At 45.0% G+C, this 27,425-nt stretch overlaps 1 protein-coding gene across 4 annotated transcripts in view; it reads right to left on the reverse strand.

Moving 5' to 3' along the window:
- LONRF2 (LON peptidase N-terminal domain and ring finger 2) overlaps positions 1 to 27,425 on the reverse strand; it is an 81,301-nt gene that overhangs the window by 49,015 nt on the left and 4,861 nt on the right. For 3 of the 4 annotated variants that reach the window (XR_003857169.1, XM_029604789.1, XM_029604788.1), the window contains exons 2-6: positions 16,089 to 16,207; positions 14,661 to 14,783; positions 12,264 to 12,422; positions 11,119 to 11,202; positions 10,351 to 10,573 (exon numbers count right to left, since the gene is read on the reverse strand). Coding sequence is in view for 3 of the 4 variants with exons in the window: in XM_029604789.1 (XP_029460649.1) it covers positions 10,351 to 10,573; positions 11,119 to 11,202; positions 12,264 to 12,422; positions 14,661 to 14,783; positions 16,089 to 16,207 (708 nt within the window). In the remaining variant the exon portion in view is untranslated. The remainder of the gene's footprint in view (positions 1 to 10,350; positions 10,574 to 11,118; positions 11,203 to 12,263; positions 12,423 to 14,660; positions 14,784 to 16,088; positions 16,208 to 27,425) is intronic. The other variant, XM_029604790.1, reaches the window with a different exon arrangement.

Here is a 27,425-nt window from a genome sequence, read left to right on the forward strand (position 1 = left end):
CCGAAAACCCCAACTAGGAGCACTACAGGAAAGAACTTAAAGGGATCCAGCGACTGAATAATACAGAAAAAAAATGCAAAACACACAAGAAGGAAAAGTTTTCCACAAGGCCAAAAAATAGCTAAAGTGAGCTCACTCATACTGCAAGGCTAACAGCTTCATGAAAAGAGAGAGACTGGAGTAGATGCATGGTATATGGCATACTGGGCATGCTCAGTGTGCTCACAAAGTTCTAAAAACTTTGACGTAAGTGTTCTACCTTGGGTGACATCATCAGTTGGAGCCCCATGTATGAGAACTACCATCCTGCTTGTCCTCGGAGAAAAGGAGGGTGCTTGGGTTTGGGAACAATGCCCGACAGCATATTTAGTTTAGTAGGGTGGGAATTGAAAGATTGAATCTACAGACCCGCAGCGATAATTTGGACGCTCCCTAGCTTACTGAATATGAGCCTTCTAATTTAATTCTCAGATGTATAAACTGCCTTTCCAATAATGCCCAAGGAGGAGTACAAGAACATAAAGTTACAGTAATCAATAAAAATCCACAGCAAATAAACATACAAATATGAAACAAATTTAATACATAAAATCAATTAACACAAGTAAAACACTAAAACTAGCTACAAATTTAACTGCACAATGATAAAATAATGAGAAATTACTACTTACCTGATAATTTCCTTTTCTTTAGGACAGTCAGATGAATCCAAAACAAGTGGGTTAAGCACCTCTTCCAGCAGATGGACACAGATGGAACTGACATTTCAGTACATATACCCTGCAGTGATATCAGCCTGCCAGTATTGTCATCAAAAGCAACTATGGACAGACTAACAAAATTCTTGATTAAAAACAAGTAACCATTTTAATACTCAGCCAACACTGAGCTCAGACAAGAATAAGAACATAAGAACATGCCATACTGGATCAGATCAAGGGTCCATCAAGCCCAGCACCCTGTTTCCAACAGTGGCCAATCCAGGCCATAAGAACTTGGCAAGTACCCAAAAACTAAGTCTATTCCATGTTACTGTTGATAGTAATAGCAGTGGTTATTATCTAAGTCAACTTAATTAATAGCAGGTAATGGACTTCTCCTCCAAGAACTTATCCAATCCTTTTTTAAACACAGCTATACTAACTGCACTAACCACATCCTCTGGCAACAAATTCCAGAGTTTAATTGTGCGTTGAGTAAAAAAGAACTTTCTCCGATTAGTTTTAAATGTGCCACATGCTAAATTCATGGAGTGCCCCCTAGTCTTTCTATTATCTGAAAGAGTAAATAACTGATTCACATCTACCCGTTCTAGACCTCTCATGATTTTAAACACCTCTATCATATCCCCCCTGGGCCATCTCTTCTCCAAGCTGAAAAGTCCTAACCTCTTCAGTCTTTCCTCATAGGGGAGCTGTTCCATTCCCCTTATCATTTTGGTAGCCTTTGTCTGTACCTTCTCCATCGCAATTATATATTTTTTGAGATGCGGCGACCAGAATTCTAATAATTCCCAACATTCTGTTTGCTTTTTTGACTGCCACAGCACATTGAACCGACGATTTCAATGTGTTATCCACTATGACGCCTAGATCTCTTTCTTGGGTTGTAGCACCTAATATGGAACCTAACATTGTGTAACTATAGCATGGGTTATTTTTCCCTATGCACCTTGCACTTATCCACATTAAATTTCATCTGCCATTTTGATGCCCAATTTCCCAGTCTCACAAGGTCTTCCTGCAATTTATCACAATCTGCTTGTGATTTAACTACTCTGAACAATTTTGTATCATCTGCAAATTTGATTACCTCACTCGTCGTATTTCTTTCCAGATCATTTATAAATATATTGAAAAGTAAGGTCCCAATACAGATCCCTGAGGCACTCCACTGCCCACTCCCACTGAGAAAATTGTCCATTTAATCCTACTCTCTGTTTCCTGTCTTTTAGCCAGTTTGCAATCCATGAAAGGACATAGTCACCTATCCTATGACTTTTTACTTTTTCTAGAAGCCTCTCATGAGGAACTTTGTCAAACACCTTCTGAAAATCCAAGTATACTACATCTACCGGTTCACCTTTATCCACATGTTTATTAACTCCTTCAAAAAAGTGAAGCAGATTTGTGAGGCAAGACTTGCCTTGGGTAAAGCCATGCTGACTTTGTTCCATTAAACCATGTTTTTCTATATGTTCTGTGATTTTGATGTTTAGAACACTTTCCACTATTTTTCCTGGCACTGAAGTCAGGCTAACCAGTCTGTAGATTCCCGGATCGCCCCTGGAGCCCTTTTTAAATATTGGGGTTACATTAGCTATCCTCCAGTCTTCAGGTACAATGGATGATTTTAATGATAGGTTACAAATTTTTACTAATAGGTCTGAAATTTCATTTTTTAGTTCTTTCAGAACTCTGGGGTGTATACCATCCGGTCCAGGTGATTTACTACTCAGTTTGTCCATCAGGTCTACCACATCTTCTAGGTTCACCGTGATTTGATTCGGTCCATCTGAACATTATCCATGAAAACCTTCTCCAGTACTTACAAACATAAGTCTAGGGACTGGATTAAAATTTACCAGTAATCCTTCTAACACAATCACCCAAGAGGATGATAATGCAATCATTCGGAAGCCACCGGAGGGAAGCGGGATTCATCTGACTGTCCTAAAGAAAAGGAAATTATCAGGTAAGTAGTAATTTCTCACTTCTTAGTGTCCAGTCAGATGAATCCAGAACAAGTGGGATGTACCCAAGCGACTCCCAAATAGGGAGGGAGGCTGCCTGCGGTCCAGTCAAAACTGCATATGCAAAGGCTACATCCTCCTGGGCCTGCACATCCAGACAATAATACCTGGAAAAGGTGTGTAAGGCTAACCACGTCGCAAATCGGCAAATGTCAACAGGGGACAACAATCTAACTTCTGCCTATGACATTGCGTGATGTCACCAGTAGGTCTAGGAACAGAAGACTCCAGCGGTCCAGAATCAGCTGAAATGCCTCGTCTGACAACGCCCACTTTCCTGGATTCAGACTCTTCTTGCTGAGAAGGTCTGCCCTTATGTTGTCTCTTCTTGCTATGTGTGAGGCTGAAATCATCTAGAGATGCATTTCTGCCTATTCCATAAGTTGATCTATTTCCAGTGACATTTTTGGCTCTTGGTACCTCCGTGCAAATTGATGTAAGCCACAGTCTTGTGTTGTCTAACATTATTTGGACTGATCAACCTTGCAGCCTGTCGCCGAACTGTAAACATACCAACCGGATCACCCTGGCTTCCAGCCAATTGATGTCCCAGAGAGACTCTTTATTCCAGTATCCTTGTGCTGTCAGCTCTTGACAGTGAGCTCCACAAGCAAGTAGACTTGCATCTGTTGTCAGTTCTAGCCAGTCCGGTGGGGCGAGGGAGACACCCCTCCTTAGATTTTTTTTTTTTTAGATTTATATTCCACTTTTCATACTTTTTATTTTCAGTACATTCAGGTACTGTAGGTATTTCTCTATCCCCAGAGGGCTTATAATCTAAGTTTGTACCTGAGACAACAGAGGGCAAAATGACTTGCCAAGGTCACAAGGAGCGATAGTGGGACTAGATGATCCACCTGCAGCCACCACTGCAGTTGGGAGGAGACCTCCATCGGCAAGTGGAGCCGAATCGAATAGTCCTGAGATTGCGGAGTTTCACCAAGACAGCAGGGAGCACTGCAGACGATGCATATGCACCCTTTCCCACGCTACCACTTCCAGAGCTGCCGCCATTAAGCCAAGGTAAGACCACACAGTTGGGCGCAGAGTGTTCATCAACAGATGGAGCTGCACCAGCAACTTCTGAATTCAAGCTTCTGGCAGAAAAACCTTGCCCAGCTTATACTGAACCAAACCCAGAGGTATTCCAACATCTGAACAGTCTGAAGACTGCTCTTGGCCAGGTTCACTACCCAGCCGAGCTCCTGCAATAGGGAAATCACCTTGCAAGTCCAGGCAGCTCTCTTCCAGTGACTTAGCGCAAATCAGCCAGTTGTCCAAATATGGGTGTACTAGGTTTCTATTCTCACTCAACTCTGCCGCAACTACTACCATTACCTTGGAAAATGTTCTGGGAGTGGTGACCAGACCATAGGGCAGTGCCCAAAACCGAAAGTGGCATCCCAGAACTGTGAACCGCAGGAGGCGTTGATGTTCTAGTCGGATGGGAATGTGGAGATACACCTCGGATATATCCAGAGAGGTCAGACATTCCCCCGACTGCACGGCCATTATCACCAAGCACAATGTTTCCATACAAAAGTGCTTCACTTGCAGATGACTGTTGACCCTTTGAGGTCCAGGATGGGATGAAAAGAGCCCTCCTTCTTTGGCACAACAAAATTAATGGAGTATCGCCCCGAATTTTCTTGAGTCGTGGGTACTGGGACCACAGCCCTCAGACTGAGAAGCCTTGTCAATATACCCTCCATTGCCTGCTTCTTCTGTGGGGAGCGGCAGCGAGACTCCATGAACACGTGCTAAGGAACACTGCGAAACTCCATCACATATCCTTCTTGTATCACCTCCAGGACTCCCTGATCTGATCTCAACCCACCTCTGATAAAAGAGATGTCCCCCTATCTCCTGTTCCCAGGGGTGGGTCGGCAAACCTTCATTGGAAGGTTCAGGAAGTTCCACTACCCGAGTCTGCACCTCTTTTGGGCTGTCGGGGAGAACTGAGACCTACCGAAGGGTCAAGTTCTCAAAGATTGCTCCTCTATAGAGTCGAAAACACTTGGATCCTCTAGCACGAACTCTCATGTTAAACAAGCACTGCGCCTGCTTCTTATCCTCTGGCAAACAAGGAATTGAAGATTCACCCCACTTACTGGCTAGTTTCTCCAACTCTCTGCAAACAAAAGCTAGCTTGGTGAGGTTAGCCTTGGAGGTCACCTTGGCTGACCTATTTCTCAACCATAACTAACACCTGGCCGCTACTACCAAAGCCACCCCTCTGGCTGAAGTGCAGACCAAATTACAGTCTGCATCTGCCAAGAAGGCAGCAGCTGATTCCATAACTGCTCTGGAGTTTACCCCAGAGTCATCAACCTCCTGGGAGAGATGCAAACAAGAGCAAGCCACCAAGGAACAACAATAAGTGATCTGCAAGGTCATTGCCACTGCTTCAAATGCTTAAGGATAGTCCTAATCTTTTTATCATGAGCATCCTTCAAGTCTGCTCCTCTTTCCACAGGAATAATAATCCGCTTGGAGACTGCAGTGCACACACAAGTGCATCTACCTTCAGAAAACATAAGCACTCTCTTACCATTGGATCCAGAGAGTGCAGGCCTTCCAAAATCCTGCCCCTGGGGCATCCCACTCAAGATCAATCAATTCTTGAATGGCTTCCATTACTGGGAAAAAACAAGTGAGGGTTTATGCAAGGAAACCAAAATGGGTTTTCTCTTTGGCTCAGATACTGAATCTGCCCAAGAACTCCAAGCATTTTCAAGATCTGGGAAACCAGAGCTGGCAGTTCGTCTCTATGAAAGAACTGTAACATAGTTCTATAAGGTTGTAATCCAGGGGGAATTTCACCATCCTCAAGAGAGTCAGGATCGGCGTCATCATCCATGCCATCTGGATCTCTATCCAGAGGTCCCGCTGCCACTCTAGGAGTACTCCAGCGTTTAACAGAAGGTTCAGGCAAGGATCCTACCTGCACCTGCTCTGGGAGCATTGGACAGGGCTGAGGACTGCAGCTCCTGGAAAAATTCTATCCATGAAAAAGTAGAAGTATCCAGACCAGGAAATACCTGAGGTGTACTCACTGAGCTACCTTCCCCTGCTGAGGAACCAGTTAGGGAAGTTCCAAAATCATGCACCCTACCTGAGTCATCTTTACCCAGACTCACATCTGGCTGGGAAGAACCAGGCTTAGTGAAATCAGAGGAAGACAATTCTCCCTCAGCCTCCAAACAGTGCTGGCACAAATTAGCAGGCATTTCTGGCTGAGATGTCCGAATATGACAAGTGGCGCAAAGAGAAAGACACTTGGGCTTCTTAGGTATAGGCGCCATTGTGGCCAACAGTGCGCTGAGCAGCGGCCAGAGGCATGCGTCTAACTGTTGTTGTTTTTTTTTGGGGGGGGGGGGGGGGGGGGTTATATGCACGCTCAACCTAGGCACCCAAAAATTATGTGTCCAACACTTAGGCTTCACACAACTAGACACCCAAAAATAAGCGCACAAAAAACTTAAGCACACAGTACTTCTTGTGCGCAGAGGAAAATGAGTGGCCATACGGCATCGCTTAATGTGGACGCACAGAATACAAGGCCCGACTGTGCATCCAAAAACTGGGCACACAACCTGAGTGCACAGCTAGATGCACATGTCGGACCGACAATCTTGTAGAGGGCAGCCTTAGAAGGTGCGAAATGCTGTTGCGGCCTATCAAGCAGCACACAGCGAAAAGCGTCAGAGCAGGGCCTTGCCTAAGAAGGCTGCTCAACCCGCTAGGCTGCTTATGTTCCTCGACCTCCCGGGGAATGGGATGAACATCGGACCGGCACGCCAAACACAGAGACCCGGGGAAGCCCTACACAACAAAAACCTTCTTCTAGGAGAATGTATATATATATATTTTAATTTATTTTTTTTAACTTACCGGAGCTCAGCTTTACCTGGCTGAGTACAGAGACGGTCTCCAGCTGCGGGAGAAAAGAACAGGTGCCACGCTTGGCTTCTTGCATCCGCTGGTTTTCAGCTGCTGAAACAGCTAAGTCCAGGCTGGCTGAAATCAGCCACCAGAACAAGGCACTTGCTTGAGGAACCATGGAAATCACCTCAGGAGTGTTGCGGAGTGCGCCCTCAGGCCCGGTTAGGAGCTCGGAAGCGTGGTCCCATCTAAGGAGGATGTGAACCCTTGTATCACGGCACGGCTCAGGTAGGAACCCCAATACACACCGCGAGAGGTAAGCCAGTATGAGCACAGGTGGAGCAGGAACAAGGCTGGAGCGAAGACAAGGCGTGCCTTATCCGGAACACGAACAAGGCAGGCTCAGGCCTCCGCTGGACCTATACGTGCCAATGAGATCCTGCAACGCAATGCTGATCTTGAGAGTAGCCCTCCAGCTACTCGAGAGTCCTTCCGGACCCGTTGCTAGGGAACGATGAGTGCATGAGGCCAGACGGAGGCTGAGGGCAGGAACATGAAGACTCAGGATACTCGGAGGGTTCAGACGTAGACTTGGATACTCAGGAGACTCGGACGAAGACTTGGATACTCAAACAAGGACTCAGACAAGGATTCAGGAAACTCAGAAGACTTGGAGGACTCAGACAAGGATTCAGGATACTCAGAAGACTCGGACAAGGATTCAGGTTGCTCAGAAGTTTCAGGCACAGATTCAAGAGTCAGGCAAGAGTACTGGGTGAGAACTGCATCGCAGTGCGCCCTACACAGCCACCCATGGCTGGTCGCAGACCACGCTGAATGTGAAGCAGACTCCACACGAGGACGTGGAACTTGAGACTGGAACATGACGAAGATACTCTACTGCTCTCTACTGCACCGGGGCGTGCCCTACACACCCACCTGTGGCTGGTCGCGGACCACGCTAGAGCGGAGCAGGTTCTGGCAGAGTCTTAGGCATGAACGGAAGCAGGCACAAGGGAACTCCGTAGACCGGGACAAGATTCAAGACTCAGGATACTCAGAAGCAAGGCATTAAAAACAGAAGTCTCCCGGAGGCTTGCGCTGCAGACAAGAAGGCCTTGTACCACGAGGCGCCCAACACAGCCATCCCATGGGCTGGTCACGGACCACGACATAGCACGCCAAGAGAGGTGGACAGACGAGGGACCTGGGAACTGGACGAAGAGCTGAAGATGAGATGGTCGAAGTCAAGACAGGAACATCGGACATCAGGAACATGGCAGCTCAGGACACGGAACATCAGGACATCTGGACACGGAACATCAGGAACAGAAGACAGGTGAAGAGGGAGCTCCAAAGAGGGATGAGACCAGGAACATCAAGGAGATGAAGTTCAGGAACACGAAGATCCATCAAGACACAGGAGACCATGGAAGACCTAAATTGGAAGGAAGATCACAGACACTGTGCAAACCCGATCCAAAGGCACTGAGGATCAGCAGCAAGGCCCTTTTATAGGGCTGAAGCAGGATCACGCTGATGATATCATCGCTAAGGGCCGCGGGGCTTTTGCCGCCGCTGGCCCTTTAAATCTCAAAGTGAGATGCACGCCCGCGTCTATGCTGAAGCAGGAAGAAGCAGGAGCAGAACAGAGGACAGCAGTGTGCAGGCCACGTGGAAGGCCCGACGAGAGGCGGCTCCCTACCGCAAGGAAGATGGACAAAGGCAGCGGCAGAGGCAGCTTCCCTGCCGCTCAGACAGAGGACCCCGGCAGTGGCACCAGCCGTGATGGAGCAGGAGTGGCAGTGGCGGCTTCAGCAACAAAGGAAAGCTCCCGACGGCGGCACTAGGACCGCGGGGGAGCCGGGACACAGTGGCATGGCTTGCCGTGAGAAAATGGCATCGGCAGCAAAGCTGGCCGCGTTCAAGCTGGAGGTAGGTGGGGGACTCTGCTCACGGACAGGACCACAACAAGGAGTTCTCAACTTTAGAAGGAACCATTTGGTATCACCGCAGGAGAGTGGGGCAAATTTATTTTTTAATTCTCCTTTTCTTTAAAATGAAGCAATCCCCAGTGGGGAGATGCACGTCCACCATCTGCTGGAGACGGAGAATCTGGCAGGCTGATGTCACTGCAGGGCTATATGTACTGTGACATCAGTTTGACTGTCTCCTTCTGCTGCTGGTAGAGATGCATAGCCCACTTGTTCTGGATTCATCTGACTGGACGCTAAGAAACTCGGGTTGTAAAAGCTAGTTTAAAAAACTAAGTCTTAAACATCTCAAAGCTGCTAATATGCTTCTAATCTGGTTTCCCTAGGAAGTCTTTTCTATAACTGTGGACCTTTTATCTCCTTCTTGCCAGATGTGTAGTAGAAAGGCAGGCAGGGGAGAGGAGGTTTACATAAAAATGCTCCCTATGTTGAGTTCAAAATTCGAAGCAGCGTATACCAAAACAACCAACATTTTAAAAAACATGGAGGGATCTTTCTCCCTCATTGCCCTATAAACAACAGTTTTAAACTGAGCTCAACAGCGTACACATGTAATTCTGTCAGGATAGGATGATTTTATTTCTGACCCCCCTACTGCTAGGCACCACTGTCACTGCCCTAGTTTGAACCAAACTAGAGAGTCTCCAAACTAAATTATCCAGTAAACCCACAAAGGGAGCCTTACAATAATCTGATTACATGTGACCACAACGCCCACCCTCTTTTGATAGGATCTTCCCCTTCCCCAATGTGTGAATTCTAACAAGGGAGGCCAAATTCCTTGCATGACTCAGCCAGCCATCGCTCTGCACACAGGTAACCGGGCAAGTTAGCCAGCTAGTGCTGAAAATTAGTGCCGACTAGCTAACTTTCATCCACTCTGATCTAACGCCGCCCCCGCCAAGAATTTGAGGGGCTAAACAGAGCTGTCATGTCAAACATGGCGGTTATAATTAGGTGCCCAGCAGCAGTGCATTTTCAAAGGTAGGCGGCTAGGAGCTTTTGAAAACCTGCCCCATCATGTAAGAGAAATGCAGTGGGGACCCACGTTCAAGGAATCTTGTATGTATTTGCAGTACTTTACCTGGGCGGAAACCCCTTACAAGTCCCAAAAGCTTGCATAACAAACGGATTCTTTCTACCCAAGTACTGTTTTAAATAAATATATTTATGGTGGGCTAATATGGCAACTCTCTTCCTATTTTTTTTTTGAAAGAGGCAGAAAACAATTCCTCTTCCCCTTGGCACTCCGTCGTCTGGAAGCCACTCGAGCCCCCTCATTTTGAAAGGGCTCTTATATCATGTTTTTTTATTTAAACTAGGCTCAGTAATAATTAATTGTTAAATTGTTTGTTTGTCTGTTCAATGTAAACCGTAATAATTAACTGTTAAATTGTTTAAATTGTTTATATGTTCAATGTAAACCGCCCACCGAGGCGATAGTTAATTTTTTTCCTTGTAAACCGGAGTGATATGTATATTATACAGGAACTTCCGGTATAGAAAAACCCAAAAATAAATAAATAAATAAATAAATATCATGTTATGTCGGTTGTGTTTTTATTCATTTGCCTCCTACTTTGGGAGCAACACCGAGATTATGTATTGGTTTGCCCCCATTCATTTGTAAACATTCTGCCAGGATACCCTAAAAAGCAATACAAGAGAAATTTGGCATAAAAACCCATCCTGGCTCTTCCATACACACACACTACAGACCTTGCTTGGCAACTTTGCTGAGCGTTTCCAAGCTCTGTAACTCTGAACTGCTGGCAAGCTTTCTCTTTAAACTGGCTGCCGGTAAGCCGCTGAGTACTTTTCCCAACGTCGTCTTTGTGTCTTCCAACTGCAGATCACGTGTATGTTGCCGGACTGAAGAACCAGCGCTTCCAAACAGGCCACCCTCTTGGGATGAGACTTTGGTTAATCTGAACACAAAGTCCTGCAGACGAGACACACACACCATGAGGACGTCAAACATGGTAGACTTCCCCCTCCATCGCCACCTTCTCTCATTTGCATCCAAATTAGTCCTTCTTAATTAACTGCGCCTTGAAAACAACTATGTGAACAGGAGGCGTAGCCTAGTGGTTAGAGCAATGGGCTGTAAACCCAGAGTTCAAATCCTCGTGACCTTGGCCAAGTCACTTTAGCCCTCATAGCCTCAGGGACAGGAAAATAATTACAACATCCGAAGTGCCTGAAAGGTGAACTATAAATAAATACAGTGTAAGCCACTGTGGCAGCTCTACAGGATGCTCATCTTTCTGCATCCCTTCCTTCATATAAAGCATGCTTGTTTTTTCTTTTATAGAGTGAATCTTATCACCAATCTTCCAGGTGCATAATATTACAGAAAAGCAATAAAATATTGTCACGAGTTGGGCCTCAAAAGGGGCAGGTCAATGAATATAAAGTGTAAAGCGTAGCATGATTTTTAAATATTTGTAACCCTTTTTTTTTTTTTTTTGGTAACGCAGCCCATACCTCTGTGCCAGCATATGCATTCGGTGCAGGCAGCAGTAGAGCACATGGCTGGACCCCATCATCACAAGCCTGCTCAGCCCGATTCTAAAAAAAAAAATTAAAAAAAATCACAAGGAAAAAAAAATTCACATTATTCTCATCTGTCATTTCTCCAAAATCAAGGTGGTGAACTGGAAAAAAACAAAACAACTTGTTTGACCCTGAACTTCTGTTGAGGGTTACAATTTCCTCCTGGTTCTTGCCCACTTTTTGTGCTGCTCGATTCCACAGACTAGGAGAATGATTATTAACAGTTCTGTGGCAGCCCACAAGGCTAATGCTGATTATTAAAAGATAAATAAATAAATACCATTTGTAAACAGCATGCTCTGAATTACACTGCAGTGACAAGTTAACAGTAATGCACAGTTAGGACAAGTTAGCCTTAAAAATATTAGTGGCTTACTACAATATACCATAATTCTAAGATATTCAGAAAGTGGGATCAAGAAAGAAGACATCTTGGCTTCTGATCCGTCTGAACAAATCATATTAGCATCCCGCATTTCACTCTACACGCCCACAATTAGGCAGCAACACCAATGTTGGTTTTGCCCACCATCTCATCTCCTTATCCTTGAAGTTGGCTGCTACGACGAGCACCCCAGAATTGGCTGCAGATATGTTCCAAAAGAAGAGCAACGCCTTGACAGGGGGAGGGGAGGGGAGGAAGGCACAGGGAGTATGTTTAGCGTAGCATATACTGAGCTGTCAAGAGATGGTATGCGGCAGCAGAACTGCTACTGCCACTTGGCAAAGCATGGCGGGGCGAGGGGGAGGAGCACGGGGAAGGCACTTCCTGACACTTCAGCACCGAGTGCTAAATTCTTTAACTACTGCACTGGGGCTTTAAGAGTCTTTTGGGTGTAAAGTACCATGGGACTGATGAAAAGAAAGTTGCTCCCAAAAGTACAGAATGGTTAGAAGACTCCTGAGAAATCAAGACCTATTTGGAACCAAACCATGAGAGTCAAGGTATATACACAACAGTTCCCAAACTAGCTTTCTAGTTAACTGAAGAGCAGCTCCACAACAATGCTAAAACGACTACAGCAAAGAAGCCGAAGGAGTAACTCTCCGATGGAACCTGTACGGCAGCTCTGTACCTTTAAGCCCCCTGCACTTGAACCATCTTCTCTAGTCGATGTGCTGATGCTGCATAGAAAGGTTGGTTTTAGCCTTGTGTAAGACGAGGTAGCATGGAAGGGAGCCGCGAGACTGTCACGTACGTTTTCAAAAGCCGGGAAGAACATCTCACACATTATCTAAAGAGAAAAAAAAAAAAAAACCCAAACAATTTCAGTTCTTACTAGTACGCAAACTTTGAGAGAACGCAGCAAAATATGGTGACCATATCCCTAAAGCCTCTGGTTTCTTGAGATTCCATGACCCTAGGAAGAGCCGCATAATCTTCTTCTGTTGAAGAAAGCAGAGTTGCTTACCTGTCACAGGTGTCCTCGGAGGACAGCGGGATGTTAGTTCTCACACATGGGTGACATCATCAGATAGCGCCCAATGCGGAAAACTTATGACAAAGTTTCTAGGAATTTGACTAGGCACATTGAGCATGCCCTATTCCACACGGGGTATCATTTCAGTCTCGTAACATAAAATTACAATAAAAACAAAAAATTAGGAGAAACCCAGTTCTGCAGGGTGAAGGGCAGGTTTTGTGAGGACTAACATCCTGCTGTCTTCAGAGAATACCTGTTCCAGGTAAGCAACTGTGCTATCTCTGAATACAAGCAGGATGGTAGTCCTCAGTCCTCACACGTGGGTGTATCCCTAGCTACAGGCTGCTCCCAAACACAAAAACGGGACCAACAGACACCTAACCAAGTGTCAACAGCTCAGCAACACTGGTAATGAGGGTAACAGAGGGAGATAGCCTGAACCCAAACAATGTGCCTAGGTTGAGAGAGCTGGATTTTACACCTCAAACAGGCTCCGAAGGACAGACCGGCTGAACCTACTGTCACGTCAGCCATCCCTATCCAGACAGTAATGAGATGTGAACATGTGGCGAGAACTCCTCGTCGCGGCCTTGCAGATCTCCTTCACTGGAGCTGCTTGCAAGGGGGCCACAGACGCTGCCATGGCTCTGACAGAATGACAGAATGAGCCTTGACATGATCCCCAAGATGCAATCCCGCCTGGGCATAACAGAAGGAGATAGAATCTTCTAGCCAATTGGATATTGTCTGTTTGGCAATGGCAACGCCCAACCTATTCTTATCAAAAGAAAAAAGTCGGGTGGTCTGCTATGGGCTTCTGTTCACCCCAGATAGAAGGCTAAGAACATATGAAAATGCCATACTGGGTCAGACCAAGGGTCCATCAAGCCCAGCATCCTGTTTCCAACAGTGGCCAATCCAGGCCATAAGAACCTGGCAAGTACCCAAAAACTAAGTCTATTCCATGTAACCATTGCTAATGGCAGTGGCTATTATCTAAGTGAACTTAATAGCAGGTAATGGACTTCTCCTCCAAGAACTTATCCAATCCTTTTTTAAACACAGCTATATTAACTGCACGAACCACATCCTCTGGCAACAAATTCCAGAGTTTAATTGTGCGTTGAGTAAAAAAGAACTTTCTCCGATTAGTTTTAAATGTGCCCCATTGCAGTCCAAACTGTGCAGTGCTCGTTCGCCTTGGTGCAAATGGGGCCTGGGAAAGAATGAGTACAGAGACGGTCTCCGGTTGTGGAGGGAGGGGTCATCTGCCGTCACCAATGCACTTAGCCTCCTGCACCCCCTGCCTTTCAGCTGATCTAGCAGCTAAGTCCACGCCAGGAAACCCAGCTACCGGACCAAGGCACACCTCCGAGGGACCATGGAAATCGCCTCAGGAATTCTCGAACTGGGGGAGGGACCTTTAGGTATCACCACAGGAGAGCAGATCTTTTTTCTGAATTTAGAATTTCAAATTTCTCCTTTCAAAAAGCTCAAAGCAATTTTCATAGAGAGATGCACATCCACCACCTTGCTGGGATCACTGCAGGGTGATGTATACTGTGTCGTCAGCTTGCTCCATCTCCATCTGATGGCAGAGTAGCATAAACCTACTGGTCCTGAGTCCATCTGTCTACTGCTAGTAAATAGGTTGTGGCACACTGATTACGCAAATTTCCTTCAAAATTGAAAGAGAAAGCCCCCAAACTGTGCAGCCTAATTTTTTTAACCCTTGCCGTAGAATCCATCTTTGAGCTGGTGGAAGAGACTTAAGGGGACGGGTGGAAGGAGGGTGGGTGGTGGCCTGCCATGTCCTATGGTGCAAAGAGTCAGGATTTTAATGGACATGCCCGGCTCATTAGAATGGAGGGAAACAGCTCAGACGCCAAGACAGTACCAAGAACCATACTAAAAATGCTCTCTCCTGAAAAGCACATCTTTTCTCAGGCCTAGAGCGAGGAGCAGCCCAGCCAGTAGAAACTTCAGCACATTATCTAGAGAGGCAGAGTCAAATAAGAAAAAAAACAAACAAAAACAACACCACCTCACCTTCTGCGCTTCTTTCTTTACCAGGCTCCAGTTAGGATTTAAGGCGACACAATAGAAAAACTCCTTCAGCGCCTCCTCACGCCTCCCCACGGCAGAAAGAGCTCGAGCTTTCACATAATGGCCCTGGGCTCACATGGAAAAGAAAAAAAAAAAAAGACAAAAAAGCAATTAAGACCGTCCGTCGCCTCTTAGAACCCCTGCAGGCGGGGGACTCGGTTTGAGAGAAGCAAATCAACGCATTACATTTTTGACAAGGATGCAATCTGCCAAGAAGAGGTGGGGGGAAAATCAAACAGCAGGAAGAGCTCGGCCTCCCGAGAGAAGGAAAGGCTAGGCCTTGTCCAGTCTCTGCCCGCTGTCCCAAAAGAGGCACAATGAGCTCGCTGTGGAGAAAGACCACTGCTCTGGGCATTTCCTGCATGACTGCCTATAGCTTCTCTAGCACCGGGAGACGGGTTTAGGATTCTCTGCCGTCCCCCCCAGGTTAGGTGGGAAAACAAGCAGCATAAGATCTAAGGCGCAGCCCCATCGCGTCCTGAGGGAGTGCAGGCAAAAGTGTGAAACTTCTGACGCCCGCTGATCATCATTGCCCGTCTTTGATATCACGTTACCAAAATAGGTTTCCAAAAACTTGATGGCGTCTGCGTCATTTATTTTTATTGGGTGAGGGAGAGGGGTCGACTATCCGTACAGATAAGACGATCTCAGGCACGGGGAGAGGAGGGCTAGGGATAGGGAAGGAATGTGAAAACGAAAGCGGAGCAGGGATGGGGGGGGTGGGGGGGGAGAGAAGAGGGAAAGAGGACCAAGGATAGGAGATGGGGAAGAAGATCAGGCATCTGGGATGGGGGAGGAGGGAGTAAGAGGGGTTGAGTTGCGAGATCTGGGAAGAAGAGAGGTTCCATGATCTGGGAGACAGAATCTGAAATCAAGGGAGAAAGGATCTGGATTGCAGTTGGAGGGGAAGGGATGGAAGAATAGGCAGATATCCTTACCTTGCTCTGATACTGTTTCCCCTTACATCCTCTCTCCAATCTCCCAGTCTGGTATCTGCCCCCCTTCCACCCCCCATGTCATCTCTCACACGCGTTAACTCTGTCCTCCTCCCCCCTCTCACATCCTCCCCTAAATGGCAGGACGGGGAGGCTGGATCAGGGAGCAGTGTAGCTCTTCTTTACTCTGCTCTATCCACTCCAGTCTCACCCCCCTCCCTCCTGTTCCCCGTACGCTGTCTGGGAAGGCAGGGGGCTAGATCAGGAAAGCAAAAGGCAGTTCTCTGCCGAGTGAGATTCAGCACAGCCGGAAGGCGGCAGATTTTCAATCAACCTGCGGGGCCCCCAGATTTTTTGCCCTAAGCCACAGGCCTAGTGTGCTGATTGACAACCTGGGCCTGCCAGCACTTTCCTCTTCACTAGGTGCCACTGGTACCTCTGGCCAAAGAGGCTTGTTTCTGCAGACTGCATCCACCTCACAAAGGGCTTGCTCGTAGTCTTCCATGGCCATGCACAGCTCAGCTCGTTGCGCTCTTAAGAAGCAGTCAGAGGGGGCTGGAAAAGAAAGGAAAATATTGCAAAAATGGGGTTGTCTCCCGTTATGGACAGGTTGATCCAGTCCTGGGTTTTCTCCTCTGCACGTACCAGCTCATGAGTCACATTTCCCAAAGAATGGCAGGACTACAAATCCATGTAATCTGTGTGTGTGTGTGGGGGGGGGAGAAGAGCTGCAGGCAAAACCAGGACTGGATCAATCTGACCTGGCAACCCTGGCTTTCAATAATGAGTTCATACATCGAAAAGGTACACGTGAATAGGGAAATACATAGATTTGTTTCTATGAAGGAATATTTATGTATTTATTTGATTGATGTCTATTTTGCTTTTTCAGGCCTTCAAAGCGGATTACATTCAGGTAACGGAGGTATTCCCCCCCCCCCCCCCCATATCTCCAGAGAGCTCACAACCTAAGGGAATCATTTACTAAGCCATGATATTTTATTGCAGGAGGAGCAAAATATTGCAAGGGGGGTGTTTCTGCAATATTTAGCCCCTCCCTGACAAAATATCACAGCCGTCTTGCTACGTGATTTGTTTTTAATCGCTGGAGAAACACAACAAAAAAAAAAAATTGCCCCCAAAAAACAGTGCCTACATGGGCGATGGTGGCCCACCTGGGTCAGGGGCCACTATCACGTTAAAGGACCCCAGATCCATAACCCCCCCCCTCCGCAAAGTAGCTGTCTTCCCCTCACCCGGGGGTCTTGGTAGACCCCTGCCCACCCCGGGGCTGCCTGCCAAGATGACCCCACAATATCAAAGTTAAAAAAAAACCAAGATTTTAAAATCATGGAGTAATACACTGCTCCCCCCTACCCACCCCTCTCCCCCATCCTAACCTCCCCCTGGGACCCCCCCCCCCCCCTTCCAAAAAAAATTAATTCCCTGGTGGTCTAAGGTAGCCCCCCCCAATCCTCCTCCTCCCCTTCCCCCTCAAAATAATTCCTTAGAGGTAAAGTCCCATCGGCGCCTTTTTGGAATATGGCATCAATCGGGCTGGGGGTGTTCCAGGTCCACCTTGGACTACCAATGCTTCTTTTTAAGGTGTGGGGAGGGGCCCTGGACCACCAGGGTGTTATTTTGAGGGACTCACATTAAATGGGTACTCAGAGTCTTCACGACAGCCTCTAAGACCCAAGTCCCTTTCCCACTGCCAGGGTTACCAGCTACTTCCTTTCTGACATCAGATCATGACAGGAACACAGAAGGCCTTGCACGTGGCACAGGGAATCCCATCCTGTGGCCAAGGAAATTCCCAAGGTGCCCGGGGCCTTATAAAACATCCCCCACAGGACATAAATTTCCAATCCTGCAGGTTCAGGAAGCGGCTGCAGAGCTGGACTTTGAGAGAGCCAGGGAGTCAGAAGTGCAGTACCCGATGGCGTTTGTTATCCCTAACAACTCAACACGGGTATTAATTTGTCAAAACTACATGATTCGGGGGGGGGGGGAAGGCCGCTCTGGAGCAGCACCAAGATGGCTGCCTGAACAACTAGCTTCTCAGAGACTGGCTAAGATTTCATGCACCAACATCCGACTGAGTCACTGTTTTGTAAGCGGCTTTATATTTTCCCTTTCTTTATGATGTCTGGCACCGTATCAGGTAAATCTGAAGCGGCATTTGCGGTTGCTGTCAGCACAAAGCGAGTAAAACAAGGCCCTCCGCGCGCAGTAGGTCAAAGTCACGGCATCGGAAGTTTTGATTTTGACCGAACTTAAAACAACTCAAAGAAGTGCTGCAATCTAATGTCGATGATACCGTCACAGATTTACCACGGCGTGTTTCGAAGTTTCAGTGAACTCTTGGAGAAGGTGGAATCTATCACTTCATCTTTATTTTCGTCCCTGACCCCTTTGCAAGCCGGGGCCAAGAAAACTGACATTTTGCAACGAGACCTGGAGAACATTTCAAATCTGAATTGTCGCAGTAACAATAGAATCCTAGGGATCCCTGAAGGCATGGATATCATTTCTTTTTTTTAGCTACAGTGATACTCACCTGCTCAGGATTACACTTCTCACTCCCATTTGAAAATTGAAAGAGCTCATCGAATTCCTTACAGACCCCTTAAAAACGCTAAGTTCCCTCGTCCAATTATTTTTCAATTGCTGCGGTATGAAGTCCTCGAGGTCCCTACCTCTGCCCAGGTTACTATGCCAGTCTCCTATAAAGGGAACTCTCTTTTATGTGATTTGGCTTTAAGACCACGTATGCAAGCCTGGGGGCCAGATATGGGCTTCTCTACCCAGCGAGAATGCGGGTTACACATCATAATGAAACCCAAACCTTTGACTCCCCAGAGCAATTAGTCATTGCCTCCATGAAATCCGCACCATAGGTGATCGCTTAACTGCTCTGGATTGGACCCTTCATCTTCTCTTTTTCAACCATCGGTTGTATAGATTCCTCTGAAATGGAGGGAATCACTATTGCAATTTATATAGTCGCGATTTTTTAGTTTATTTTTCTCTTTTTCACTGATGCTGTTTAAATGTTGTTTCTTTGCTGCCACTGTGACATGGTTCGGATTTTGATCACAACTTCTGTGCACATTGTCCTTAGGATCCTTCTTCCCTGCTATGAGGTCCATTTATTTTTTCAAGATGAATCCATTCCCATTGTATTGGGTTTTGGTGTTTTCCCTTTTTTTTTTTTTTTTTTTAACAGGGGTTGTTTGCACTGCTATTCTGCAATATAAGCTATACATTCTACTGGCAATCACTTACAATAGGCGTACCAAGTCAGTTTCTCTCCTTTTTAATAGCAATGAACCTTCCTCATACACTTTACCTATTTTTTCTGATGTCTACGATATCTGATGTTCATTGGTGTCACTGAATGTCAATGCTCTCTCACACCCTATGAAGGGGAAGAAAATCCTTACTTGTTTAGTCTTTCAAATCAGACATTGTACTGCTACAAGAAACCCATCTTTCTTCCTCAGAAGCTCAAACAAAATTGGATAGGGGAGCTACTGTATGCACCAGCCTATAAGGAGTTGCTATTCTCTTCCACTATATTTCAAGAATATGATCCAGGAGGGAGGACTTTTCTCATCTACAGGCTGTATGCTCCTAATTCAGATAGTCCGGTCTTTTTCTAACAGGTCACATCTCATTTTATGCACCATAACCCCACTCAGGTGATTCTGGGCAGAGATTTTAATCAACTTTTGCCTCACAAATCTGCTACATTTTTTGAAGGGTTTAATAAAATTGTGGATAAAGGTGAACTGGTAGTGTATTTGGATTTTCAGAAGGCGTTTGACAAAGTCCCTTATGAGAGGCTTCTAAGAAAACTAAAAAGTCATGGGATAGGAAGTGATATCCTTTTCTGGATAGCAAACTGGTTAAAAGACAGGAAATGCGAGTAGGATTAAATGGTCAATTTTCTCAGTGGAAAAAGGTAAACAGTGGAGTGCCTCAGGGACTGGTGCTTTTTTAATATATTTAAAATTATCTGGAAAGGGATATGACAAATGAGGTAATTAAATTTGCAGATGATACAAATTATTCAGAGTGGTTAAATCACAAGCAGATTATGATAAACTGCAGGAGGACCTGCACGACTGGAAGATTGGGCATTCAAATGGCAAATGAAATTTAATATGGACAAGCTGAAGGTGATGCATATAGGGAAAAATAACCCAAGCTGTAGTTGCAGGACTTAGGTTCCATGTTAAGAGCTACTACCCAGGAAAAAAAAATCTAGGCGTCATTGTGGATAATACATTGAATTTGTCATCTCAGTGTGCTCCAGCAGTCAAAAATCAAACAGAATGTTAGGAATTATTAGGAAGGGAATGGTGAATAAAACGGAAAATGTCATAATGCCTCTGTATCGTTCCATGGTGAGACCACACCTTGAGTACTGTGTACAATTTGTTCGCCGCATGTCAAAAAAAAGATATAGTTGCATTGGAGAAGGTACAGAGAAGGGCAACCAAAATAATACAGAGGATGGAACAATGAGAAAAGGATAGAGAGGTTAGGGCTGTTCAGCTTGAAGAAGAGACAGCTGAGGGGGGATATGATAGAGGTCTATAAAATCATAAGAGGTCTAGAATGGGTAAATGTGAATTATTTACTCTTTTGGATAACAGGAGGACTAGGGGGCACTCCATGAAGTTAGCAAGTAGCTCATTTAAAACAAATCTGAGAAAATTATTTCACTCAATGCACAATTAAGCTCTGGAATTTGTTGCCAGAGGATGTGGTTACAGAAGTTAGTGTAGCTGGGTTTAAAAATGAATTGGATAAGTTCCTGGAGGAGAAGTTCATTAACTGCTATTAATCAAGTTGACTTAGAGAATAGCCACTGCTATTATGGGATCTACTTAATGTTTAGGTACTTATCAGGTACTTGGATTGGCCACTGTTGGAAACAGGATGCTGGGCTGAATAGACTCTCGGACTGACCCAGTATGGCAACTTCTTATGTTTTTAGGTTCTTATTATAGACAAACAATCCAACTGCAAACCATCTACTTCTAAATCTCAACTGGTAATAGACCAGCTTATGCATTCACAAGGTCTCGCTGATCCCTGGTGAATCCTGCATCCCACAGATAAAAATTTTACTTTCTTCTCTGCCCCCATACTTCATATTCGAGAATTACTTTTTGATATCTGGGAACTTGATTCCTTCTACCAATTTGGCGACCATATATCCCATTTTGATTTCAGATCATGCTGAACTTATCGCCACTATCTGCATCGACCCACATGTGGATATATAATTCAGCTCTCCTAGAAGAACTGTCCTTCATGCCTCACCTTCGGGCTCTCATAGATGATTTTTTCCAACAAAATGTAACTGATGACATTTCCGTTTTTGCAGTATGGGAAACCTTTAAGGCCACTATTCATAGAGAGATAATTAGCTTCACTGTAGCATTAAACAGCAATACCAGAGCAGAACTGAATAACCTCCATGCAGAGGTTTTACACTTGGAGAAAGCCACCATCATTAGAAGAGACAACACTGTTGCATTCATTATATAAGGCCAAATATGCTTATAATAATTTGTCGAGTAAACAGTTGGGGAAATCTATATTTATCCAGAAAGCTCGTTAGTATTCAGAGGACAATAAGTGTGGTCAGCTATTAGCAAAGTTTATCAAGGAGCGTAGTGAAAGGAAACGAGTTCAAGCAATAAGTGTAAATGCTTCACATACTGTTGTGAGGTATGCTGACATATTGGATCAGTTCCGCTTATTCTATCAAAACATATTAGTCTGAAATATCTAATGATTCTTCCCTGTACTTTACTTTCTTCAACTACTCATCCTACTCTCTCTACGAAACAAAAATTGAAGCTAGAGGAGTTTCTCTCTCTAATAGAAATGTCTAAGGCTTTTTCTTTATTAAACTTAGGAAAGCTCCTGGCCCTGATGGATTTCCCGTAGTTTTCTTTAAAACATTTCAAGATTTGTTACTACCCCATCTCCACCACTACTGTGCCGATTTATTGTTAAATCCATTTCTAAAGCCCGTTTGCTGATGCCTGCATTGTATTTTTACCAAAACCGGGCAGAAATGCTAATTTAGGCCCTGATTCATCAAGGCATTTTCCCATAGACAGAATAGGAGAAAAGCCCTAATGAATCGGGCCCTTAGTGTCTAACTATAGACCCATTTCTTTTTTCACTGTTTATAAACTAATTGCAAAACTGTTGGCCAATAGGATGGTGAATGCTATGTGTGATCTGATCCATCCTGATCAATCAGGATTTATAAAACGGCACTGTATTTCTAACAATGCACGCCTTTTTCAACATCTAATTGCTTGGCACAAAATGTTCCCACTTCATGATACCTTTATCTGCAGATGTTGAGAAAGCATTCAATCTTGTGGAGTGGGAATATCTTTTTTTTGGTTCTCAGATGGTTTGGATTTGGGGACACTTTCCTATCTAGCATTTGGCTTCTCTATTATGCCCATCAGGCAAGCATATCTGTAAATAATAAACTTTCTTCCAAATTTATTCTATTTAGAGACACGAGACAAAGATGTCTTGTCGCCCTTGCTTTTCAGCTTAGTTCTGGAACCTCTTCTATTGGCCATCAGGCAGCATCCTAAAATATCAGGCATTTTGATTGGGAATGAGAAGTTTAAGCTCTCGGCGTATGCTGATATCTTAAATCTTAGCAACCCTGACACTACTCTACCTAATCTGATCTCTATTTCTTCTTTTTCCAATATCACAGGTAATCAAATTAACTGGCAAAAAAATGAAATCCCTCTGAATTTTATGGGCTGCAATACTGCTCTGGATAAATATCAAATTAAACATATCCATGAAGGTCTTAAATATTTGGTTATTTCATTTTTGCTGATATTTCTCACACTGTTAGACATTGTGAATCATTCTGTTATGTATGCTCCAGGAAACTTTTCTTCAGTGGTAGCCTTACATCTCAGTGGTGGTGTCGCCTTGACACTATTAAGATGGCTACTACACCCCATATAAATTATGACGTCTCTATGGTACCATTTTATTTCTCCGCTTTCTTTCATAAACAATTAAATAGGATGCTTACTGACTTCTTATGGCAAGGGAAGACGCCCAAAATAGCACTTTCAAAACTTAAAGTAACAAAGAGAATGGAAGTGTCAATTTTCCTGATTTTTAAAGCTACCATCATTCATACATTTTACAGCAGGAATACCACTAGTTGCATTCGGTATTAAATATTTCCAACAATCCCCGTTGGCTGATCACTAAACGTCATTCAGTACAACCTTTTCCTTTGGAAATTATCCCTGGTATGTCCCCACCTTCTTCCTTCACAGAGCTTATTTGGAATGTGACCAATTTTTCAGTCCAATATTCCCTAAATGGAAATGTTTCAAATTCTCCTTTCCTTGGTATCACTTTCATATTAAGATTGCCAACAGAAGTTTTTATTGGAAAACATGGCATCTGTAGGGTATCTGACTCATAGAACAACTGATAAAGGATACTAAGCTACTCTCCTTTGACAATCTGTTTTCTCAGTTCATAGTCTAAATATCAAGCCCATCATTGGTTGTAACTTTATACCTCAATGAAGGGATATTCTTTTGAAGATGCACTTCCTAACTACTTTTCCAAAACTAGCTTACGCTGATAGAGATATAGGTCCAATGGGAGATTTGACATTCATATATATACACACACACACACACACACACACATATACCCATAGTACTTAAGCAAATCAGATTCCCAAAGTATATTACTTTACTTAATACCTGGCTTTCAGAATTAAATTGTTCTGAGGATGAAGTTGACTGAGTATATTTAAGAAATTCTTCCATTCGTATCTCACTATCTTCCAGCATTACACAAACTATTTTTCATAATGCATACAGCAGTTTGGACTCCGTGGAAAGTGTTTAGAGTTAGAATCTCTAAAGATCATAAATACTGGTCCTATATTAAGTAAAAATCAGCGTTATCGCACATGCTTTTCCCATTGTCCTCTTGTCTTTACTTTCTGGAAATCCATATGGAGCACAATATCATGCATACTCAATACTGACTGCTCAATTATTTATCAAATAATCATACTACAAGCTGCAGTTTTTTCAATTTCACTTTCACCATCTAACAAAAAATTATTGGATTTTTTTATTGGCTATGGGTGTAAAAATGATTCTTGCTAATTGAAAGCATAATGTGCTACTTATTGAGCATTTTTGGTGGAAGTCTGTATGTACTATAAATATGAGAAGGCAGAAGCTACAAAATTTCACCAACTTGCTAAACGATCTGTGGTGAGGAGACCTTGAGAAGACTCCTTAGAAACTGCATCCCTGTAACTCATGCTATATGAGTATTGCCTTCTTTATTTGTATGCTTCCGTTGCTACTTCAAATATGTTGCCTTTATCTCTCAAACTAAGCTGCTCGCTGTGCTATGATGTTTTGTTTTATAACTCTTCATTGCATTACCTTTAATTCAATAAAAGTATTTGAACAAAAAAAAAAAAAACAACCTACGTGGATCATTTATCAATTAGGCAACTCGTGGGGAGAGAAGTGCTACAGCTTTCAAAAGTTTGCTTCAGTGCCAATTTTCTTCCTCTAGCTATTTATTCCTATAACAAAGTGGTTGACATGCAAATATGTAACCTGTCCGATAAAATAATCCAGTGACAGCAGCTCTGGCACAGCTTGCTTCAGTAGCTAATAACCGCTCAAGGCAGTCTCCAGGTAACCTGATCGCCTTCTGCCACTTCTCTATGCAGGTGCACCGGGCTAGAACAAGAGGGTCACGATCACGTTTGAGGAGAAAACGTGTCCGCGTGACATCTTAAGACAGTGGAAGGTGCAGGGGGACAAGAGGCATTTCAGAAGCACAATGCAAGGGTGGGGAGAGATGGAGTCAGGAAACAGCGTTCTGTTTTCTTTCCGTGAAAGCTTTATTTATGGATCTAACTACACCAGGATTTACTGAGCACACCACGCTCTGTTCTAAACTTTGGAAAACTGATTCTTATGCAGCCACCTGCTTGCATCCAAACAGTGCTAGCCAACATAAATCTTGTCTAGAGAAAGGAAGTCAGAAGGGTTATAAAAATGTTTTCAGACGAAATCACTTGTTTGTCCTAGGCACAGTAGCTTTTTGGGAGAGAGGGTGGGGGGAGAAAGAGAAAGAGAGATGACCTGGCAGTTTCCTCCTGCTCAATACGAGCCAGCTGCAGTTGGACCATAGCAAAAAACTTCTTTTGCAATCACTTGGCAGGTGGGGGGTTCCCACCCAATTTGTATGTCCCCACTCCCAGCTCACTGAGCCCCAATAGTGCAGTGACAATCCTTGGCAGGGATCACACAGAGCCCCACTTTCGCAGGCCCCAAATCGGGCCACTAGGTGTCGCTATTGCAATGACAGATACTCCCCTTCCTCCAGGGGCTGATTCTGCAGCAGCACCAGCCCAGGGAGCAAAGAGCAGATCCAGGAACTGAACCTAGGTTCTCCATGTGGCAGCAAGCAGTACTAGACCTCTAGTTTGTTTGGAAAAATAGTGGAAAGTGTTCTAAACATCAAAATCACAGAACATATAGAAAGACATGGTTTAATGGAACAAAGTCAGCATGGCTTTACCCAGGGCAAGTCTTGCCTCACAAATCTGCTTCACTTTTTTGAAGGAGTTAATAAACATGTGGATAAAGGTGAACCGGTAGATGTAGTGTACTTGGATTTTCAGAAGGTGTTTGACAAAGTTCCTCATGAGAGGCTTCTAGGAAAAGTAAAAAGTCATGGGATAGGTGGCGATGTCCTTTCGTGGATTGCAAACTGGTTAAAAGACAGGAAACAGAGAGTAGGATTAAATGGGCAATTTTCTCAGTGGAAGGGAGTAGACAGTGGAGTGCCTCAGGGATCTGTTTTGGGACCCTTACTGTTCAATATATTTATAAATGATCTGGAAAGAAATACGACGAGTGAGATAATCAGATTTGCAGATGACACAAAATTGGAGGGATCAAGGGCCCCTCGAGTTGTGGATCTGGGTTGAGCCAGGGGTCAGCCCTGACTCCCACTCAACCTTTTCTTTAGCCACAGTTTTTTTTTAGGTAGCGGTCCTTTAAGGCAATGGTGGTCCCTTGAGGTTGGGACTGCTACTGCACCTAAAGGGCCGCTCGGCGCGTTCTTTTGTCCTGCGGTGCTTGGCCGCAAGACAAACGAATGCACCATAGAGCCGCAATCATTTTTAAGGAGGAGGGGCCCGACTGTAGCAGAGACACCACCCACCACACACTTAATAGCTGGATTCCCTCCTGCGAAAAGAAATTTTCGGCTTGATGGTTCTAGGCTTAAGTTTGTAACTAAAGGAATGGAGGGTAACGCGACTTATCAGAGGTCACAAGAAGCATCAGTGAGAAAAGAGGGACTTGACCCCTAGTTATCTACTCTAACCACTAGACTACTATTGACCACCACCCTCCCTTCCATCCCTGACTCCAGCACGCTCCTCCTCCTCTACTCCATTAACTACCTCCCTGCCTCTATTCACCTGATGCTGCCAGTCTGTGCGACCCTGAGCCCAGCTTATTACAGGGGTGGGGTGAGATGCGGAGGGGCCCAGGAAGGCCCCCGTCTGGGTTTAGCTCAGCCCAGCCCATCCTGGGGAGATCTAGGTCCCAGCTTAATGGCAGATGGTGGGGAGAGCAAAGGGACCCGGGGGGGAGTCCCAATTCTATTTATGGGAGGGAATTTAATTTGTTTATTTTGGCTCAGCAAATAAAACCAAAACCCAAATTTTAAAACACTGAAACAAAAATACAAATTAAACGAAAGTTTTCCTCATCTGCAGAGTTGTGAATTTGGACTGCAAAATCGCAAGGAAGCAGTACAGCACAGGGGATGAAATTCTTCTATGAATGAAACAAGAGTGGGATCTGGGGGCGATGGGATCTGATGATCAGAAGGTGGCCAAACAAATGGAGAAGTTAACATCAAAAGCCAAAAAGCTTCTCGGCTGCATAGGGAGAGGAATGGTCAGCGGAAAAAAGGGAGGTGATATTGTTCTTATGTAGGTCCCTGGTGAGACCTCGCTTGGAATACTGTGTACAATTCTGGAGGCCGCACCTTCAAAAGGATTTAAACAGGATGGACTCAGTCCAGAGGGGGGGCTACTAAAATGGTCAGTGGTCTTCCTTCTAAAGCATATGGGGATAGGCTTAAAGATCTAAACATGTGCACCCTAGAGGAAAGGCGAGGTAGGGGAGATAGGATAGAGATGGTCAAGCACCAGGCTGTAGGGGAGGGGGGGGGGGGTCACAAATCAGGAGGGGATCTCACGTTGTGACTCCTTCCTTTCACTCATTGCCTGTGGGGTTCCCACTCCCCGCAGACAAAAGAAAAAAAAAAACTGCAGCAGCTGACGTGCCCGCAGGGTAGGAACCCTGCGGGCACGTCAGCTGCTGCAGTTTTTTTTTTTCTTTTGTCTGCGGGGAGTGGGAACCCCACAGGCAACCCCACAGAGGCTGAAGAAAGAAAACGTGGGAAGCAGATGTGCCCTGCAAGCTAAAGGAGGTGAAGGGAGGCGGGCAACTGGAGGGGGTGAACCTTTCACTCTCCTGCCTCCCCCTTGCTTCAGACTGAGAAAGGAGAGGAGGAAAGAAGAGTGATAGGGTAGAGAGCGAGGGAAGGGAATAATAAAGGGGAGAGAAGAGAAGGGGTGAGGGAAAGAGGAGAGCTGAGGAGGGAAGGGGCAAGGAGG

Source organism: Rhinatrema bivittatum, chromosome 5, assembly GCF_901001135.1.
Source record: "Rhinatrema bivittatum chromosome 5, aRhiBiv1.1, whole genome shotgun sequence".
Taxonomy (NCBI): Eukaryota; Metazoa; Chordata; class Amphibia; order Gymnophiona; family Rhinatrematidae; genus Rhinatrema; species Rhinatrema bivittatum.